Consider the following 22,740-nt stretch of genomic DNA (forward strand, 5'->3'; position numbering starts at 1 on the left):
GAAAATGTCACTTTTAGAAAGTGGACATTTTCTTGTTTTACCATTCTGTGCCTCTGCCTGGCTGTGGACTACAGGTCTGGGTCAGGATGACAGTTGGGCTGTTTTTGAATTCACTCTAGACAGCCACAAAGGGAGCAGCGGTGTGCCCTGCATATCCTGGTGGGTCTTCCTGAGCTAGAGTGGTGGGAGAAGCTGACACTTTCACCTGAATAGGGCTGTACCTGTCCTTACACAAAGCATTCTTCAACCCCCCTGGAGTGTGTCTGGTGCCAGAGTGGGAAAGGCAGGGTTATGTTCACTAGAAAATAATTTTTGTTGAACTTTGCCTAATTCAGAGGTAGAAATGGGTATAAGTACCAGACCCCTGACCTCACAAAGTTAGAATCCTTCTGGGCTGAGGACATTTTGCCAGGACGAAGAGCTGGATGCTGTAGGGGGGACTGCCACTCTGCCAATTGCTTTTCTTGTACTGGCCTGCTGCTTGCTGCTTCTGTCCTGGGAGTGAAAGCACTGAACTTTGCTTTCTACATCCTGCTTCCAATGGTTCTCCAAGGGCTCGGACTGAGCTTGCCTCATGTTAAGAAGCCTCAGGGACATCAAAGACTTAATCTCCCAGCACCTTGGCTCTCTTGCTCAGAGTCCTAACTTGCCAAGTGGTGCCAAAACCAGTTCCTGGGCCCTTGGGAGTGAGCTCTGATGTAGCCAAGAAGAAACAAGTATATCAACGCAAGAGCGACTTTGGAACTGGCGCTGCTGTCTGATTCTGCATCACTGCCTGCACTGGAGCCATGGTCCCTGCTGAGTGCAAAGACCACAACCGATGCCACAAGCCCAATGCCACCACAGTGCTTCCGAAATACACATTGCCTCTGAGATAAGCCTAACTGCTCGTGCCAAGGTACCAAGGGGGTGAGCAGAGGTTACGTTAGCTGTGTGACTCCCTTACCCTGCCTAGAGTGAGGGTCCCTGTTTGGACAGGGTGCAAACCACCTCCAACTAGAGACCCCATTTCTAACACTGTTCCTTATTCTGTGAAGGCTGATGTTCCTTGGGAGTGTATTCCACCACTTGCATGTCAGTAATGAGAAGGCACCTGTGTCATATCCTTTTTTTTTTTTTTATAAGAGGGGATTGCATCATGTAGAAGCATGCAGATGAAAAAGGCAAACCAACACATAGAAGTATGCAGATGAAAAAGGCAATACTTTACAGAAGCATGCAGATGCAGAACGTGCACTGAAACAAATGTGTTCATGATGCAGAGAGATGTAACTTTGGGATTTGTATATATCACACAGGAAGGAACTACTGGAGGGCAACCTAGTTTGTGCAGTCTCTGCAATACGTGCACAGATGTCCTTTTGGCAGTCCCTGCCGCTGTCAGTGGCAGGATGTGTGGCCCTGACTAAAATCGTGGTTCTGCTTTGGCTACTCTACTACTTTGCCAATCTTCCCCTTTTTACACACTGGCCCTTTTCTCGATTCCTGGAATGCATGATAGGTAACCTTATCTGGCATAACATATGTCGTAGGATTGCACTGTTTAAACTTTACCTTCTGATGGTTAGTGGTGGACTTAACGTCCCCAATTTCGAACACTGTTATCTGGCCTTGCAAATCCAACGGGTATTCCAGGCATGAATCTTGCTAACACTGCCACACTCTTTCCATCTTGGGATCAGGGGTGTGTATTACATTTATTCCATCCACTCATTAAGGCTCCAACACCAACCATTCCCCTTCTCAACATTGCCCACAGACGCTATCGCAGAGCACTATTCCTTACCCAGTCAATCACGCCATATGCGCCAGCATTGCCTCTTCTTTCCGTGCGGCCAAACACATACTACCCTTCTGGAACTGACATCATGGCATGTGGTGGGCTTGCACAGCTTAGGCTATGTAGCGATGGCTCTCTTCTGTCTATAGACAACCTGGCGGCTAGTACCAAACTCCCGTCAGGCCAGTTTCTGCTACACGTCTCCATCATAGATATTCTGACCTGAACATGGGGCGACGCACAGCAGGAAGCCCAGCAAAACTAATCTTGCAACACTTGCATGTATTGGACACAGGCAGACACCAGACTCAGTGGATCGCTGTGACATTACCCCTTGCTACACTGCTCCGTCACTAAGAGACTGACTTTGGACATGCCTGTATAGGCAGCGACTGGCAGGTGATAACTGTCATATCCTTCCCTGGTCTCTCACAATGCACTCTTCTAATTGATCTAACTTTATATCCTACATTGCGCGTACTTGACCCCTAGCAAGAGCGATATTTTCACCATACTGACACCGCCTGCCCCGTTGTATGGCTCTAGATGTAGGTATACTACATATGCTCTTTCTTTGCCGAATATTGGCAGGCGAACAGGACGCCTAATCCATTGCACTGGCTCTGTCCTCACATACACCTGGGAGGTCTGTCCTCTAAGGCAGTGGTTCCCAACCTTTTGACTTCTGTGGACCCCCACTTTATCATTACTGGAACCCGCGGACCCCCACTGAATCATTATTGTAATGTGTGGACCACCCACTGTGTCATTACTGAAAGCTGGGGACCTAATCTGTTAATATTATTTAATTTTATGATATTTCGCGGACCCCCTGAGGAGGCTTCGTGGATCCCCGGGGTCCCCAGACCACAGGCTGGGAACCACTGCTCTAAGGCTTTACCGACGCAGTAAAAAGCGCAGGGCAGTGGCGCGATTTGCCGACCTGACCCCCCTCCTGGCATAAAGCATGATTACGCAGGAATGGAAGGCAGTGACTCCCCTGAAGCTTCTGCATGGGCCCTTTCCATCGCGTCTTCGGCAGAGAGCGCACTACTGCATAGGGAGAGGTACAGCGACTCTGCAGTACCCCATTATCAGAGACGTTTCTCTCTTTTGGAGAAAATCCGAGAGGACTCGGATCACAACGTCCACCTCTTATTATGGTCCCTTCTTCCTTCCGTTATGCTCCAGCCCTTTTCCTTCCTCCCCCCTCGGTCGGTTCCTCACGGATTTCAAGACACTTGTGTTGTACCACCTTCAATGCCTAACCAGAGTGTTCATTGTTTCTTGTTCAGAATTGTTCCCCCTCACTGGCGTTCGTCAATAGTGCTCTGACCTCTAGGTTTGCGATGTGCAATTATAAGAATGTACTGCTCCTCGATTACTGTATTCGCTACACGTACACGGGGCTTGCATGTTTGGAATGCAACATTACTTGTCGAACTTCCGATTTACAGTGAGGTCATAAGGAAACACGATCTATGTCCAGACTGTACCACATTGTATCCATTATTCTGCACTAATTGGATAGGTTTTTCATTTCTAAAAGAGGAATTGAAGTAAATGTCAATAAAAATGATTTAGAATAGGAAGTCGTTGACCACTGGAAAATATACATATAATCGTATATTGTTGGATTTATGAGTCAGCAAGAACCAGTGAATAGAGGCTCTGCGATGGGAAAAGGGAACCGGTCTAACGAGAGCGCTTCAATAGCGTTGAGCAAATATTGAGATGGCAAGGTTTCACATCTTGAGCCTTTGCTTCTCATGCCCTCCCACAAGGTGTGACGAGTGAGATGACGGCCCGGGACTAGCAGCTGCTCACTCCATCATGCGCAAGTAGTCATGTAATTGTAGGCACAAGGAGTGTGACAATACACACTGTAATAACGGTAGACATAAGTATGTTAGAACGGGTTATAGAAAGACGAATGTGTGACATTTATTATAAAAACAGAAGAATGATGTCTTTAGCCCCTCGTAAGCTGTTTAAAAAAAAAAAAAAAAAAAAAAGTAGACCATAAATGTTACGTAACGCTCCATACTCACTCACTTTTAGGCGGGGAATCCGGGTATCGAGATGCAAGATGTCTATGAGTTACACCCGGGCTACATCTGTATAGGGAGATTGATTTTTGTGCTGGTTAAAGAAAGAATAGCTGAAATACATCCTGTGACTCTGCGGTATCTGAACATTTCGGAACCTTCGGCCTTGTTGCAATGTAGCAGTCATGTGTGTATCGCCAAGTGGTGTATCAATGGACGGCTAAACGCATCTGTTAAATGCCGAACCTCGGACAAAGATCACAATCGAGAGTTAAGACTTTCACCTGAGACGGGGATACACAAGGCTTTGGAGAACATGACTGAAGATTATCTCACAAATAAAGGTTCTGAATGGTCCTGGCTAGAACTGTATGAACTGTTGAATTCTGTCAGTATCCTGAGTGTTCAGAGTTATAGGCGTGGGGAGCGGGAAGTCATGTCTAGAGCTATTGAGAGTATAGCTATAAAAATATCAAAGTTTGTGGCGCTTAGGGTTTGTAAAAGGACATGCTCTGAGTAACATGTGTAGTGGGTGTTGTACTATGTATACGATTGTAAAAAGACCACAGCGGTCCAGCGTTATGACATCTATAAGCTATGTAGCACAAAATGTTTTTCATGTTTAATAAAATGACCTTACACAAAACAGGTGTCTTTCATTTCGTGGTGTTGGTGGGAGACAACATGACGGATGCGGATTTAAGGAAGCTTTATTACGATAAACATGGGGTTGGAAGTTTCGGAGGCTCCGAAGCTCTATTTAGAAGGGCTCGCGCTGAAAATGAATCTGTAAAACGTGCCAGTGTGAAGACTCGGTTAGCTGGAGAAGAGGCTTATTCGCTGCACAAACCTGCCAGGAGACGCTTTAAGAGGAGGGCCACCGTTGTTAACGCACAGCTCGATTATCAGTGGCAGGCCGACATAATCAGTCTTCAAGATCTAGCAAAACATAACGATGGTGCCATGTATATATTAACAGTCAACGATAAAAGTGGTACCAGCGTTACATCTGCTTTTAAAAGACATCTTCGCTAGCGGGCGTGTGCCCCAGAAACTACAAACAGACGCCGGAAAGGAATTTTTAAACAAACATTTCCAAAAATTATTAGACCAGCACGCTGTTCAACATTTTGTAACGCACACAGAGGTAAAGGCTGCTGTTATAGAGCGTTTTAACCGTACTTTAAAGTCGAAGATGTGGCGATATTTCACCGCCAACAACACCTACAGATACGTGGATGTTCTAAAGGCTTTTATAGATGTTTATAACGCCACCTACCACAGGACAATCAAAATGGCCCCTGTTAAGGTAACAAGGGATAATTCGTTAACGGTGTGGAGAACGGTGTACGGTGGGCGTCTCACGCCGAAGGTCAAGAAACCGAATTTAAAAGAAGGGGATCATGTCAGGGTTTCAAAGTTGAAGGGGGTCTTCACCAAAGGCTACCAGCAAACATTCAGCGATGAGATATTCATAGTGGAAAGTGTGCAGCTTAAAGAAGGGATATATATTTACAGGTTAAAAGACTACGCTGGGGAAGAGGTATCGGGTGTCTTTTACACCGGAGAGTTGCAAAAGGTGCCCTACGATCCGAACAGGGTGTACAGGGTTGAAAGGGTTCTGAAAAGGAAAGGGAGCGGTGCCCGGAGACAGGCGCTGGTCAAATGGCGTGGGTGGCCCGAGAAATTTAACAGTTGGGTCCTGGCCAGCTCATTGCACGGTGTGTGAGGTCAAGCTGTAAGCGCCATGATGGAGAACTCCCCTTTTTATATCACGCTGCCATCCAATGCTTCGAAGGACCTGTTCCCAGACAATCAGATTTCGAGTTATACGGTGAAACTTGCAAAACCAGTAGATTTGAAAGGCCCGTGGGAGGTGGCACTAACGGAAATACAGTACCCTAGAACTTGAAATACCTTTACAAAGGCCGATGTTAAATTTCATATAAAGCTCCCTCAGTACCCTGACCTATCACCTGTCTTTCCCACACGGCTATTACCCCACCGTAGCGACGGTAGTCGAGGCCATCAACAAATCTATAGGCAGCATCGAGACTTATGCGAATATATATCTGGTATTGGATTACGTTAGAAGAAAAGTGTTTCTTAAAGCCCCAGAGCTCAGTACCGTGTTTAAATGTAGTGGTAAATTACAACGGGTTTTAGGGACCGTACAACATCAGCAAAGGCAGGTGGATCCAGACCCTACATGTCCCGATATTAACGGCGGATTTTATACACTCTACGTTTATAGCGATATTGTAGAGCCGCAGAGGGTCGGGGACAGTTATTCACCTTTGTTGAGGTGGGTCCCTGTGCAGGGCGAAAATAACACGATGGTTAATATACAACATCACAAACTCGACTATGTTGCAATTTCTAAAAACCATTTTGACACTATAACCATCATGGTGTACAACGATCAGTCGGAGCCGGTTGCCTTTAAATACGGGAAAGTTATTGTCAAGCTTCATTTAAGGCCACGGCGCGAAGGTGACTATTAGACAGCTGCAATGGTCATCATGAAAACCTACGGGGATCCCTCTATGTACAGGGACTATTATAGAGTTCAGGCGGGGTATGGAGGCCCCCAGCCCTACTTTCAAGGTGCTCCGGTTATGTATGGGGCGGGATTGGGTGGTTTCTTCCGGAGCATGTTTAGGAGAGCCATGCCCTTTTTGAGAAGAGGGTTCGAAATTGCAAAACCTCATGTTAAAGCGGCTGCTACAAACATCGCCCAGGATGTCGTGGGTAGTGTAACGTCTGCGGTAGCCGAACGCATGAATAGACAGCCCCAAGAAGGAGCGGGGTTGCAGTATAAAGCGCATGGTGGTGTTAAAAGGAAGCGCAGGGCTTCGAGGCGTAGGGGTCCACCAAGGCCCTATAAGAAGCGCCGGACTACTTCAAAAGGCCCTCACAAAAGGAGAGCCGTAAGACGGAAGAGATCGACCAGGAAGAAGAGAACTCGTTCTAGTGCGAATATTTTTTAAAACATCGATCATGGCCTTCGTACACTGTTCATCGGGTTTTCTCTCAAACCCACACAGACCAGCATTGAAAACAGTTTTTTCATGGAAGTGTCGCCGATGGCCGCTCTGACACCCCTTGCACCGATAGAGTTTTATGTGTCGGGGTCCACGGATATGTACCTTGATCTCAACAACACTCTCCTACACCTCGTCTGTAAAATAACCAAAGCGAACGGTGACAACATCGAGGATGATGCTAGAGTGGCCCCGATAGCCTACCCCATCGCAACAATGTTTAATCAAGTGGACATTAATCTAGGCGATCGCCTCGTCACACAGTGATAACATGTATGCCTACAGGGCCTACATAGAGAGTATTCTAAATTATAGTCACGATGCGCTGGACACACATCTTTCAGCGGGGCTCTTCTACCGAGATACCGAAGCACATTTGGAGAACACGGCTTTGGACGGGGACAATGAGGGATTTAAAAAAGAGCCCGCTTCGTCGCCGGCAGTAGACATTTTGACCTCCTAGGGCGCGTACATTAAGACCTTTTCTTCCGAGACAAACTGTTAGTCAACGGTATCGATCTTAAGATCAAACTCAATCGTAACAAAGACGCTTTCTGTCTCATCAGCGGTGATGCAGAGCAGTATAAACTGGTTATATTGTCAGCGAGCCTGTTTGTAAAGAGAGTGAAAGTGTCCCCAAGTGTCAGACTGGCCCATGCTGAAGCTTTACAATTATCGAACGCCAAGTATGCCATTGAAAGAGTTGCTCTGAAGATATTCAGCATCCCCGCCGGAACCCGATTAACGCAGCAGCAGAATCTATTTCTGGGGCAATTACCGAAACTCATCATCATAGGGTTTGTGGACAATACCGCTTTTAGTGGCGTCTACAACTCAAACCCTTTCAACTTCAAACACTATGATATCAACTATGCTGCTCTGGTTCACGAGGGCGCCGTGATCCCCGCAAAACCTTTCACGCCGAATTTTGGAACATCAAATTTTGTCCGGGAATATCTAGGACTGGTCTCGATAACGGGGAAACAGCTGAGGGACTCTGGAGTAGTTGTTTCAAGAGAGGGGAATGCTGCCGGCTACACTCTGTTTGCGTTCGACCTGACGCCGGACATGGAAGACGGCGACCATTACAACCTGATCAAAAACGGAAATCTAAAAGCGGAAATACGTTTTACACAGGCGCTGGCGGCCAATGTGAACATGGTTGTGTTCTCGGTATTCGATAGCGTTATCCAGGTCAACCACGCCCGTCAGCTTATGTTTGACTACCATTGAAAGAGTGTAAAATAAAAAAATTAAATTTTTAATTTTTAAAAAAAATATATAAAATGGACACTACGGAGATACGAGACTTCTTAAGTAGACATAAACATGCTAAGAAATACTTTCTAGGGGTATACCCTAGCGATGGACTACCTGAAAAGATAGGTCCAGAAAGGCCCGCACCCTCGTCTTTAACACCGATCCCCATTACAGGGGTGGTGCACATTGGGCGGCTCTGTTTCTGGATGTGGACAAGGTTATAGTGTTTGATAGTTTAGCCGAATTCCCTGAGCATAGTATTTATACAAAGCCGATATTCAAATATGTAAAAAAAGCATCACCCACTGTTGTGTATAATAAACTTCGGGTACAGGACCCTATGGCCATCACATGTGGGGAACATTGTATATACTTTATTAGTAAAATGTCTGAAGGTATAACGTTTAGAATTTTTTAAAATCTGTACTCAGACGATCTAGTAAACAACGACGGTGTTGTTATGAAATATGTGAATGAAAACTCCAGGACAATGTCGCACGTTGTTAAAGCAGAATATGGTCTTTGTCAAAAGTGTAAGGTACTGTAAAGCTGTTATTTGTACTTGTGTGCCTAAAATAAAAAACATCTTAAACATGCTTTCATCCTTGGCATTTTTTTTTAATTGACACTGCGCACATTTTCAAACCATTTATAAACAAAAAGATGGCAGACTACTGATGAAAATGTAAAAGTGTTTATTACAAGCATGTTTCAACACTAACATTTACAAGGTTAAACATATAAAATGAAGCACAATTTTTCGAACCGTAAAAACTTTTAACAAAAACTGTACAGGTGTGCAAAATTAGAGCGGTAGCCAGGTGTTCATTTTGAATAGTCTCTTTTTAGGCTCCATAGGAAGAGCAGCACTGTTCCGAACGGGTGTTAGTTGTGGAAAGAAAGGTGATGTCGATATAGCGGGGCTCCTTGTAAAAACAGCTGGGGCCGGATCTTTTAATCTTTCAAGCTTACGGCGATTCTCTGCATTACCGATAATCGTGGAGGGAATGTTGAGTTCCGCAGCTGCATTTAGGAACTGCTCCCAGCCTCTAGGAGCGTCTTGTGTCGATAGGGTTTTACTGTGTGGGAGACCCCGGACCAGATCATACATATGGGAACCAGCAACCAGCTGCCCTTTGTAAACGAATTCACCCCGGTCATTCCAGGTGGTCAAATCTTTAGTAGTAGTCATTTTACTGAGCAACATTTGAGCAGCCCCTCTATATTTCTGACTGATATTTTTTAAAAGGTCTAAGACAAAGGCATCCGTTGTGGGTGTGGGGCCTATGTCTTGAGATGCCGTAGAGGGTCCTGGCTGCTGTTCAGCATCTGGGGTATACAGCGTCAGTTTGTTTTTTTCAGAGGTTAGCTGCTTGTAGTATTGTAGAAAGTTTTGAAGGGCTCCTGAGTAAAGCCCTGCTTTGTCGTGGGGTTTTAAATCAGTTCGGTTCAAAATGGCTTTGATTTCAGCATCGAGACGCTGCGTTTCGTTTTTGCATATGTCCCAGACATCCGTGTTAGAAGGGCCAAGATGTTCCAGCTGTTGCCTTGGTACGAGGTACATTTTGTGGGCGTGCTCCATCAGGACCTCGACAGTAACCCTGTGATTAGGGGTATAGCTATACCTAACAGCGACCCTATAAAGCCTCCTGACTGTTTGAACAGTTTTCTTTTGGAAAGGAGCGATGCCCTCTTATTGCTGAGCTTCTTAATAATGTGGCGCTTCTTCAGAACACGGAACTGGCTCGTTGATATCGGGACATTACCTTTTAGGGTGTTTAGGGCTATTTCTGAAATGGCGGCCACTAAGTCGTCCGAGGCAGCGCAAAGGATTGCTTTTCTTTTAGAGGGGCTGGCTGTGATCAACATTTTTAGAAGGCCTAAATTACGCCGCAACCTCGCAGACATTGTGGGGTCCTTATATTACAAGGTTTAGAGTGTAAATGTTATAAACATCTTTTTACTTGTTCTTTTTATAGGTTTTGGGCATTGTTTTAGGCGTGTAGGCGACAGGGAAGTCAGGTAGTAGTATGCCGGCTCGTAGTCTGTAGTCTTCAAGAGTGTTGGGTTTCAAATCCACCAGTAAGTAACCATGGGGTTTTGCTGTAGCATCGTTAAAGGCCTCCATGAAAAACGGGGTGTTTCCGGGGTACATTTGTTTAGCTATAATTGAGATCTGAAGTTTGTCTCTGGGGTTTTTAAATAAGACCAGGTATGAGGCGTTGAGAGTTATGGACCGGCTGCTCTTGCCCTTGTAAAACAGGTTCTGCACTATATAGCATATGCTCAGATTACGGTGGTGTGAATATTGCGTAAAAGCCCGCTCAATCTCGGGGTGGTCCCCACCTTCACGCATGAGGTCATCCACCACGACCATGTTTACAAGTTGTTTTGGTAGCAAATCATCGTTGTTGAGATTATCGGGGATACCCTCTATAAACCGAATGTGGGGGAACTTTAGGGTGAGCTCCGTGTAAAGATCCTGCCAGCATGAATAAAGCCACACAATGTTGTTAGGGGTCTGAGATAAAACACCGGGAGCGTTTTCTAGCAGTTTCTTTATAAAAAAAACTTTTACCGCTATTGGAGGGACCTGCTAAAACGCAGGAGAATGGGTGTTGTAGTCTAGTGTCCATATCTGGGTGGAGTTCGAGCCTCTAATGTCTTTTAGTAACCATAAGGCAGTGTTTTGTAGTCCGATGTGAGGACCCGCTTGTCAAACACTACTCTTAAGGTTTTATACATAGGTTGGGTTGTAATTTCCCATTTTTTCTTGGACCTGACAATGCTCGGGTGGTTTACAACAATGGCTTTGCTATTTTTGTGATCGCTCGAGGCGGAGTATTCGTGCACCAGACCCTTCAGACTGTCAAAGTTTATTTTAATCGTATTGTTGACGTTTAAAGTGATACCTTTGACTTCATGCAAACCTTGTTGTTTGAGGTCTTATAACTGTACGTCTTAGGGCCTGATGAGGTAAATTCCTGTATATACTCCCCCTTTTCGAGCTCGCTGGTCAAATCCCCTAGATAATCACCCAGCGGAGGATCTTCATCACCCTCTTTACTCACAAAGATAACCGAGTCAGTGTCATGGTACAAACACCGTTCCTGAAGCTTGTCCAGCAACCTGTAAAGCTCTAGCCTGGCGTGAGCGGTTGTGAAGCAGGCTATAAAGATGTTTATATTGTTACACGTTGTGGGGTACTCTTTGGCGTATTTCCAGCATAGAACGGCCGTCTCGTCGTCAATAAATTCACAACTGGATATGTCATAAACCGGTGTGAATATATACTTAAAAAGCTCATCTGGATCTGTGACGATGGATGTGTTTGACAAATTGGTACGCTGTGCGAACTTTCCCCACAAGGAATTGAGACAGAGCTTAGCTAGCTGACGGCGGGCGGGGTTAACCTTAATGAACGCAGGTCTCAGTTTAATACCCTCGCGAGCTTTGTAATCAGCGATATACTTTTTCTTTGAGGGCTCATCAACACACCATTCTGGATACCCCGAGGCCTCCTGCTTGTCTCTGAGAAACAAGTTCATGTACTCAGAAAAGAGCTGGGTTGTTGTGTTTGGAAAGTGCCAGACTTCCAGGATTTTACCTAGGCGATACCCTTTCTCTAGGGCTGTCTGCACCTCGATGGTACACCATGTCCCTTCCAGCACCCTCTGCTCATCACTATGCAGACATTTGCTAAGCTGTTTACTTTCAGCGCAGGTACGGCATAGGGGGAACATTAGCTTACCCTCGACTCTCTAAGGGAGCACCGGAAAGTAAAGTTTCCGCGGTGGGTGAATCTGGCACTTAATGATTCCAAAGTACTCTTTGAGAGGTTTAAAGTTCCGGTATATGATTGTAGGATGGCCCATAGGGTACAACTTCACCTTGTTCACAAACGGATACAGACTTGTGAAGTCGTAATTATGTATTTTCTCACCAGGGCCAGCTACACGGTACAATTGAATGGCGTTTGTACGACCACCGAATAAGGCATCACGGGGTTCCAGCGGTGAAGGTAACTGCTGGCTCTTAATAAAAGTGCTCAGTTCACCATCTTTCGATAGCTCAGTTACCCAATCATGTTCCCAGAGAGTTCTCAAAACAAACCCACAACTCTCAATATACTGCGCCTTCGCCATAGTCCTGCGGTGCAGATGTTCAAACGTGGTTCCCTGCAGTCTATTAAACTCATGGGGCTTGTAACACTGAGGGCATCCATGGTAAAAACACCCGTTGAACTCAAAGGCCGTTGGTACACCGTTAATTAATGCATACCTGTCTAGATAGTAGCGACCCAGCCGGTATTCACCGCCCTGCAAAGCGTGCTGAATGAAGATGCTCTCATTCGCAGAGACGTACATGAGCCACTGAATAGAGGGGGTGGAGTAATGTTTCTGCTTGCCGTTATAGAGGTCAGGTGGTACTAAGGCGATAGTTCCAGGCAATAAAAACATGTGTTTATAAATAGACATGCACATTGAAGCCAGAGTAATGTTTTGAAATGGGTCCAGGTATACAGTTATTTTTTCTTTACTCTTGAGTGATTCGGTTTCAACAAACAGGGCCCGCTTTGTCATCGCCACCACAATATCTCTGAAAAGGTTGCATGCTTTTCGCAATATCATAACATCCGCTTGACAGTATGCTTTCAATTCAGTTTGAAAATGAAACAATTTTTCACGGTTTTCATCGTACCACTGTAGAAAACTCTCTTTTTCAGAGGGCATCATGTACTCGCAACCATAACTGTCGGGCTGAGGCATAGGTCCGCTGTAATTCTGATTAGCCCAGGTGTTAAAAAAGTGAGGGAAATAATCTTTACAGCCTTCAAACCCAAAGGCTTTTGGCAGTTTGCTCAACTTCATGGGCAGAAAATTCAAGGTGTCTATGAACCTAATGTCAAAAGGTACAACCTTAAGCAGCATTAGTTTGGAACCTTGGGTTATGAGACTAAATGGCAGCTTTTCATGTATCGGGTCACGGATAATGAAGAATGAGTCATATGCTTTGGAGTTGTGAGCCAGAAATGTATAATCCTGGTATCGAGGTTGCATGAACGTGATGAGGAAATCATTCACGCATGGCCGTCCTTCAAACTCCCAGCTCTCATCACCTGTTAGATGGTGGGCGTAAATATAGTTTGGCTGGTGCACACCCGTCTCTTGCGTACACTCTATATCAAATACGATATAGTCTTCTGTTTTTTTCTGGTAGTGACTTCTGAGCATGTAACACTCATGTGTTTTTCCGGCTATAAAAGCCTCGGTACACCTAGGGCATTCCATGCCTTTACATTTGTGGTCGACAGGTTTATAGCGACCGCATGTCCCACAGTCGGCTTTAAGAACACATTGTGCTAGGCCGATGTGCGTGATTAAGCAGTCTTGCGACCGACAAAACAGCTTACACTTTGTACAGTTCACTTTCTGAGCATTGTCATTGACACAACCGTCCCTCTGACACATTTTACAGTGAAATTCACACTGGTGTTTGGTCCGATTGTTGTATATATGATCGCAATGCTCGCACACATACTTGGCCCCTAGAAAACCCTTCAGGTTCAAGACACCGTAAAAGTGTTTTTCATGATGCAGCACATACACGGTCTTGTTTTTCACACCTTCATTGGTAGTGAAGTACTTCCAAGAACCGGCATGGTATAGAACTTTAACCGTCACGGCAAAGTGATTCTCAAAAAGGCCCAGATCCCCAAAACCTACCATTTTGTCAGACGGTATCTGAAGTGCCTCATGTGCCGCTACAGCCATCGACATAATGACGGCGTCTGGGGAAGAGCGGTCCATCAATAAGCCCGCAATGCTTGCGGCCAGACACATGTTGGTAGCTCCGGTATTAAAATCGAGCAACCACCGAGATTTCTTGCCAATGATTTTACTGTACATAACGCTCTTTAAGGCTCTGGAAGCACCACCCTCGCGACCCCTAACAACGAGGGTGATGATTCTAAAGGACCCGTACGGCAATAATTCAGCCTTGCTCTGTAAAAGTTTAGATAGGTTTTCTAAAAACGTTACAGCGTCAAACACATCCCGAGATGACCGTCTGGTGAACAGGGGACTATTGAGACCCTGTCCCTGAAAACGCATCTGAAAGAAATCATTAGGACCCACATCGTGTAACAATCGTTCGATTAGCGCTTGCACAGCCTGATGTATAGCTATAATGCCATGATCTGAGGAGTGTAGGCGATCTAGGTTAACAAACCTAAACTCCTCATAGTGCTCTGTAGCGTTAAACCGCTCTACAACTCGACTATACTGTCTCACACTTTCCATAAATACTGGTTCTGAAGCCTCAGTTTGAGAATTACTGGTTGTTGGAGAGCTCACAGGGGTATGGTTAGATGTAGATGTGTTTTTAGACCTTCTGGTAACGCGGAGTCTGGCTTTCTTTAACTTTTTTATTACAACCTTGCGTTTTCTAGAGCTACCAAGCCACTTTGGCATCTTATGGGCCCATCTGGTTTTTGGTAACTGTCCCCCGCCGATCTGAACTATATATGTGTTGTTTACAAATGGTGACACTGACCCTACACCTACTTCGGATGGGGCTCCTTCAGACTGCTTAAGGCTGAGACGGCTCGGACCGTCACCCCCAGAGGGTCTGTAAAGACCATCAGCACCTCCTAACACTATATTTTGAGGTCTTATGGGTGTTGGTTTTGGGGGTTGACATGACCTCTGACTATTGAGCGCTCGTAAAACTCTTAGAGCTCTACTAAGCAGGTGCTGTGGCTTCTTTTCATATTTAGACCTACGGCCCATTGTACTGGTAAATGTAGCTCTAACATTCCCCGTGTATGTACGCGCGCCTAGTCATGATGGTATGTTACCCATGGCTATAACTGTTGAAGCACAAGTTTGGGCCATTGTGTTTCTACACCGAGCCATCAGCTGTTTTAAAGCCTTTATGCTAGCTCTGGATGCCCCTATATTACCGTCGTTCTTACACAGTTTTAAAGTTTTTAGACGGAGCTGGTATTTTAATTGTCTGAACGACTGGTGGATTTCTTTAATGTAGCTGTCTAGAACTTTAGTACGGTTTGAAAGGTTGGTTTCAAGGCCCGTACTTATGACATTAGAGGTATGATTGCCAACTCCCTGAGCCACCCCGGTTATAGGACAATGGCTGGCGTTATCACCACCACTCACTGTTGATGGACCAGAGCGGGACGTAAAAACAGGGTTCCAGTGTGAACACCCAGGAGATTGAGAGTCCTGATCATCGCTCGAGGGTGTTCCAAAACTCTGATTTTGCGTTCCGCTACACCCTATACTGCTGTTTGGGTATATTGATGAGGAGGGTGAAGACCACTGCGCACAGGCACTTGGCGAAGGACTGGTGGGGTCGTATGCCCCCGGGGGTGTATCAGGGGACATCAGAAATGGGGAGGTTAAATGTTTATCGCCATAACGGGTGGCCGCTGATGTAGAGGCAGTGTTGTGGCTGGGTGCTACTGATTGAGACCCTACTGATTGTAACCCTGAGGGGATCATCTTAGAAGTATCACATGGGGATGCCGGGGCTTCAGAACTTTGGGTAGTACCAGCTAGAGCCTTAAGAAGTTCTGTACAGTGGGAGTAGGGATCCTCTGCAGGGTGATCATTTTCCAAGGAAGGGTCATATAACACGGAGGGGATAGTTGTACACCCTGTAGGGGTTAGGGTGTGGCCAGACACCCCGGTATTAGAACTCTGGGCCCTAGGTGGAGCCGGCTGTACCTTAACAGAATTTTTAAAAGACAGGTCTAAAGGCCCAGATTGCAGCTCAGGGGTCTGGAACTTCTTCCTACGACTCTTTAAGGACAACCGATTTATTTTAGGACTGCTGCACTGTTTTGGGGACCCTCCAGAGACCTCACACGGTACAAACAGTTGGGCGTTTGGTGTTGTACGATCGATAATGTCCGTTTGTCCATGCCCCATCCCCGGGATAGTTGTTGCAGAAGTGTTCGCCGTACTAGGTATTCCCTTTATGACGGATGGTGTGGTGCCGTTAAGAGTTGTACCTGGACCATGATCGGTGGCTGCAGGGCGGGTGTTGATGTTCGGGTTGGTTCACGTGTACCGATGACGCAGTGGGGTTTTGAGCAGTCCCAGTGCAGACCTTTAAAGACGACATCCGCTGCTTAGGCTGAGGGCCAGCGTCTCCGGAGCTCTGGGGTGATGATTCTAGGATGTAAAGATAGCAAAATACATATTAGGGTTGGTTATAGCTGCTATACCGGTGGGTGTGAAAGACGTTTAGACACACTAAGGACAGTATACATCAGACTCTACATTTTCTAAAAATCACCTTGGGTTTTTCGGCTTGAGGGGCCCTTCTTAATAGGCGGGCCGTCCTTAGAACCAGGGGACTTCCTTTTGCGGGGATGGCTTTTAAGCTTTGCATCCAAATTCCGGATCGCTTCATCCATAGGGACCCCTCGGGATAAAAAACATAAAAATAATGTTACACATACAAGATAATACATAGACTATACGAACTCACTAAGATGACCAAATATAGGTCTGATTGTAGGGCTTGTTAGGTTTTCAGAGGGGTTACAAAAAAGAACCCTAATATTTACCTGCAGAAACGTTATCCTGTGACAAGGTGTTTGACCCATCTTGAACATGAAGGATTTGTTGGAGAGAGGCAATCGCACACCTGAGTTCGGCATCATAACCTATGCAAACACATGGGTTCCCATTAGCAGTAAAATAAAAAATAACATTCCTGACAACGTAGTTCAGAACGACCTATGGCCTGTACCTCACCTTGCTGCACGGTCTCCATTTCCACATGGGATTCCCCAGACTCTTGACAGTCCTGTGTACAAGAGAGACAGATTTACCTTTAAGCACCCCACAATTCATCTTCTAGGTCAGAACCCTTCATAAAAGCACACCGAGTGTTGAATTTTTTTTTTTTTTTTGTTTAAAAAATTTGAGGAGAAAAAAAAAAAAAAGTAATTAAAAAAAAATATATATACATATATATATATATATATATCAAGATTCAAATTGTTGAATCCCTATGTTCTGTAAGTATAAATACATATTGACAACTGTAAAACTTTTCTCAAAAACTATACACGGTTTAATAAACAAATTCCACATGGTGTTTTTTTATTTTTTTTATTTATGTGATTTTTCTATTTTTAAAATGTTCTAGACTTCAGGGTCTCCTAAACCCCTGGTCACACTTGCCACATATATATATATATATATATATATATATATATTTTTTTTTTTTTAAAAGCATGCCCCATGGAGACCTGGGGTCTCTGAGCCTGGTGCTCAGGGCCCTCATGGCCACCCAAACTTTATTTGTATTTTTTTAAAAAATGCTGCCCTAAGGGGCCCTAGGGCCCTAGCGCTCGTGGTCAGGGCCCCACAGACCATGGCCACGAGCCATTACTCCTTCTTCCTTTTTTTAATTTTTTTTTAATTTTTTTTTTTTAAAACAAACAAACAAACAAATGCATTTAAAAATGCTTAGTAATGGAGCCCAAGGGCCATTACTAAACATTTTTAAACTATTGCCGCACTTTGGCGGCTAGCGATTGGCTCTCAGAGACCCCAAGGAACACCCCGAGGTCTCTGTGAGCCGGTCAGAAGGTTTAATTAGAGAGAATGCCGCGCTGAAACACGCACGGCATTCTCTCTAATTAAACTTTCACCGTGGCTCCCAGAAGCCGCTGGGGTGTTCCCCAGCGGCTTCTGAGAGCCGCGGTGTTAATACTGCCAATAGAGGTCTCCGAGGCTGTAAGCGCTCGGAGAGCTCGTTATCAAGTTAGCAGATCTCTTCTCGGAGGCAGCGCGACCTCCGAGAAGAGATCTCCTAACATGATAACGCTGTCTCCGGGCGTTTACAGCCTCTGGGGACCCGCGTTATTAACTTAACCAAAGCTGCTTTCAGAGACCTCGAGGTCTCTGGGAGCAGCTTTGCTAGGTTAATAACGCGTGTCCCCAGAGCCCAGGCGGCTTTGGGGACCTGTGTTATTAACTTAACAAAGCTGCTTTCAGAGACCTCGAGGTCTCTGTGAGCAGTTTTGCTAAGTTAATAACGCGTGTCCCCAGAGCCCAGGACGGCTTTAGGGACCCGCGTTATTAACTTAACAAAGCTGCTTTCAGAGACCTCGAGGTCTCTGGGAGCAGTTTTGCTAAGTTAATAACGCGGGTCCCCAGAGTGCAGTATGGCTCTGGAGCCCTCGTGATTAACTTAACAAAGCAGCTTTCAGAGACCTAGCGGCCTCTGAGAGCAGTTTTGCTAAGTTAATCACGAGGGCCCCAGAGCTCAGGCTGGCTCTGGGGACCCTTGCTATGAACATTTCGGCGCGGCTCTCAAGAGGCCTTGCGGTCTCTTGAGAGCCGCGCCGAAAAGTTCATAGCATGGGCCCCCCAGAGCTATGGTTGACTCCTTGGAGCATAGTTATTAATTTTAGAGCTCTGCACCCCGGAACTCATGGCGCTGAGCTCTAAAATTAATAACTATGCCACCCCCAAAAGCTCACCACTTAAACTCTCTACTGCGGCCATTAGTTGTGGGAGCATATAATACTGGCCCATACAATAAAATGCACATAAAAAAATACCTAAAGAGACCCATAACATTCCTGTACAAATTAAATACAGCCCCACCACTAATACCATTAGCTACACAACCCCTGAACCATGATGTACACAATAAGCCCACCATACAGCCATCAAAATAAGTGCAACCCCACAAAAATACCGGCCCAGACATAGCACAAGACCCCACAAGTACATTTTAAACCATGGCACCACCCCACAAAACAAGTGCAGCCCTTCAAAACTACATACAAATGCATAACCCCAGAACCCTTAAGTACAAAATAAGCATGCCCATCAGCCCCCAAAATAAGTGCATACCCTCAAAAATACATGTCCATACATAGCCCCAGAACTACCATGTACATATTAAGCAGTCCCAATACACCCCACATCGCAAGTGCGCTCGCGCTGAAATACATGCCTATACATAGCACATTACCCCCACAAGTACCAATTAAACAACCCCGACCCATAAAACAAGTGCAGACTTTAAAAAATACCTACAGATACACAACCCCAGAACCAGCATGTACAAATCAAGCAGTACCAACACAATCCCCAAAATAAGTGCGCCCCCGTAAAAATACCTACAAATACATAGCACAACCCCCTACAAGTACCAATTAAACAAAACCATCCCATAAAGTAATTTCAGTATCTCAAAAATACACTAATAGCTTTTAAATTATATTTGTTTTTATTTATTTTTTAAAAGCAGGCATTTTACATATCTATGTATAGTTAAACAGGTTGGGGCTAATGTCATTGTTAAACTTTAGTAAAACACATACACACACCACACTGTTACAGACCTTAAGTAGAAGATGTTCAGCATCACCAGTCTGAGCTCTGCCCTTCATGTTTCCAGCCATGATGTCCTGATACAGCCCTGCTTGCCACAAATGTCAGTATGTAGTTCAGAAAAAAGAGGTCTGTGAAGGTGGGGGTTCTTATACCATGCTCACCGTGGTAATTATGCCTGTGCTCTATGATTGGTGGGACCTGGAAATAGACATCTGTTATAGGTTAGCAATACTTGGCCTTTGTTGTGTTTCAACTTTTAATTACAGGGTCAGTTTCTAATTTAGCCCCCTCTGTGTCCCTGGAAAGAATGTAGGCCCACCTCTGTTTTAGGTTAGCCATGCCCCTCATCCTCTGTTGTGTTTCAACTTTTAATTACTGGGCCAGTTTCTAATTTAATCCCCTCTGTGTCCCCTGGAAAGAATGTAGGCACACATCTGTTTTAGATTAGCCATGCCACAACAACCTCTGTTGTGTTTCAAACTTTTAATTACTGGGCCAGTTTCTAATTTAGCCCCCTCTGTGTCCCTGGAAAGAATGTAGGCCCACCTCTGTTTTAGATTAGCCATGCCCCTCATCCTCTGTTGTGTTTCAAACTTTTAATTATTGGGCCAGTTTCTAATTTAGCCCCCTCTGTGTCCCTGGGAAAGGCTGTAGGCACACATCTGTTTTAGATTTGCTATGCCCCTCATCCTCTGTTGTGTTTCAAACGTTTAATTACTGGGCCAGTTTCTAATTTAGCCTCCACTGTGTCCCAGGGAAACCCTATAGGCACACAGCTGTTTTAGATTTACCCCTCTAAATTGATAGGCTGGCTCTAACAAAAGCAGCATTTGACCATTCCCACTTTTTTTTGGATTAGCCAACAGTGTGGAGGTTTGACCAGACCGCCCACTTTGCAGCCCTATGCAGAGGCACCCTAACAGCCACTTGGGCATGAATGTCTGACATGTCCAGACCTGTCCCTCTCAAGCTCTGAAACCACGTGCACATCACTAAGTCATACTTTTTACACATCTCATAGGCCAAAACCCAGGGGCTAGGACCCAGACACAGGGCTAACACGTGACACCATGAGGGCACATCCCACTTGACACCCCCATGCACACACGTCACTTCCGGGGAGGGCTTTCAGGGACACCGGAAGTCCCAGCCACCGGAAATGACGTCATTTCCGGGGGCGGGATAACTGTCACTTTTAATATGTTGATTAAAGGTATCCCTTCCTACTACTTCTATACACTGGCCCAGAGGTGTTTTTCTGGCTACATGAGCAAGTTTTTCTCAGAAGAAATAGGATGACTCCAGTTTAATTTCTATTTTTCCTTCGACTACAGGTTTTCTTTCTAGTGTCCTAAATTAAAGAAGCCAGCTTGGCAGAGGGAGACCCCCGTCCCCTTCTTTGAGTCCACTAGGAAAAAAAGTCACTTTATTACAATCTGCTATAGAAACTGGTCAAAAACATTTCTTTTTAGAAGGACAGCATTAATGTGCAGCATGTCATAGAGTATACACCTAGTAATTACTAGCCTCTAGTAAATCTTCTGCTAGCACTGATAAAGATATCAGTCTTAGATCGGCCACTAAACTCTTGTTTGAAGAACTGACATATACTTCTAATCTTTAAAACGTTGGTTGGATAGGCAAAGAGAGAAGCAGCAGAATGAACAGGACAGATGTTCTAAGTTCACTGTGCAGCCTCCTCTTGCAAAGGAACAGATATCTCACTGGTTGTGGGATTGTTGCTACGTGCATTCACTTTCTTGTAGTTAATTTTCCATCCTGGAGACTGCTTTTTATGCACTCGCTTGATACGAGATAATCAAACAAAATTTAAGTGACTTTCAATTTCTTAATCTTTGTGTATTCCACCCATACCAACCAGTGTTTTATGCATGTCTGGTAAACTATGTTTACTCTCTAATACAGCTGTACCGTGCTATGGTATTACAAAATCGATGACATTTGTTATTTTTCTTTATTGATTGCAGGGTAGAAGATGGCAGCACAGCAGTGTGTGACAAAGGTGGAGCTTAGTGTCTCCTGTACCAACCTCTTGGACCGCGATGTAAGCTCAAAATCAGATCCGCTGTGTGTGCTGCTCATGAATTCAACTGGACATAATTGGTTTGAGGTACTGTATCACCGCTATCTTGCTTATTGACAGTAACACCATTTAAATCTCCATAAGACATATAAGCATTATAGTGTAAACATTTTTTATTTCAAGATATCTTGTTAGAATTGGCAATGCTTAGTAGCATATTTTTCTTTTCATGTTTTTGTTGGAGAAATACATATGAGCCGGTTTACTCACGTTCTCTCATCATGGATGGCTGTATACTACCTATCCCTCCAAGTCCTAAACCTCTCTCTTTAGGGATTATATAGAATATTTGTCATGGCTGCTGTGTCTCGCACATACCGTGGGTTGTTCTGCTGTCACATTGAATGAGTCCAGTAGAAATAATTGACAGCACTCGATTTGATGTAAAGTGCGCTTACTGACTCTATCACTCATATTCCCCACTACTGCACAAATAAGAGCTGTGACGTAAAAGAGGATGGGAGCACCATTTTGGTCTCTCATGCATAACACACGTTCAGCACCCTTCCAACCATGCACTTCCTCATTGTGTACCCTGCAACCCATTCTCTAGTGAACTTAGCTGCCTGAAACAGGGTTAAACTGATATACCAATGCAATTGCAGATAGAATATTTTCAGGGAACCACAACCCAGTTATGTTTAACATCAATGAAAATTGAAACTTTTTGCTTCTGATATTTTTAGGTCTGACGTAAGCCAAAGCCTATTGCAGTTTATATACTTTTTGAGTGGGCTTTGGATCAGCCCTCTTCCACCCCTGGCATATTTTGGTCAGCTCCCTTTAGCCATTGCTTTCATAGGTTGTCCATAACGTTTTGGATCAGCTCATGACATTTTGTGAATGTTTACATTTGTACTTTGGTAAAAACACAGTTCATCATTTTATACTGTTGACGATTTGCCTCAACCACTTTGCCACTTGCACATGTCATCCCTGTTTGCTGCTAATAAACTCTCTAGTGCGATCCTGCTCTAAGGCACCTGTAAGATCCTAAGCTGACCATACAAATGCTGCCTTTCCATAATACAGAAAGTAGCAAATGCAAATAGGAAGTGGATGGTGGCATTTCCCTCTGACCAACCCTAACTATCCATATGTTTGATTGCACAGC

General features: G+C 44.9%; 1 protein-coding gene across 2 annotated transcripts in view; it reads left to right on the top strand.

Annotated features, from left to right (window-relative positions):
• CPNE3 (copine 3) overlaps window positions 1–22,740 on the top strand; it is a 437,917-nt gene that overhangs the window by 124,988 nt on the left and 290,189 nt on the right. For both annotated transcript variants that reach the window (XM_069220439.1, XM_069220440.1), the window contains exon 2: window positions 21,511–21,653. In XM_069220439.1, the coding sequence (XP_069076540.1) occupies window positions 21,519–21,653 (135 nt within the window). In that variant the 5' untranslated portion in view covers window positions 21,511–21,518. The remainder of the gene's footprint in view (window positions 1–21,510; window positions 21,654–22,740) is intronic.

This window comes from Pleurodeles waltl, chromosome 2_2 (assembly GCF_031143425.1).
Source record: "Pleurodeles waltl isolate 20211129_DDA chromosome 2_2, aPleWal1.hap1.20221129, whole genome shotgun sequence".
Classification (NCBI taxonomy): domain Eukaryota; kingdom Metazoa; phylum Chordata; class Amphibia; order Caudata; family Salamandridae; genus Pleurodeles; species Pleurodeles waltl.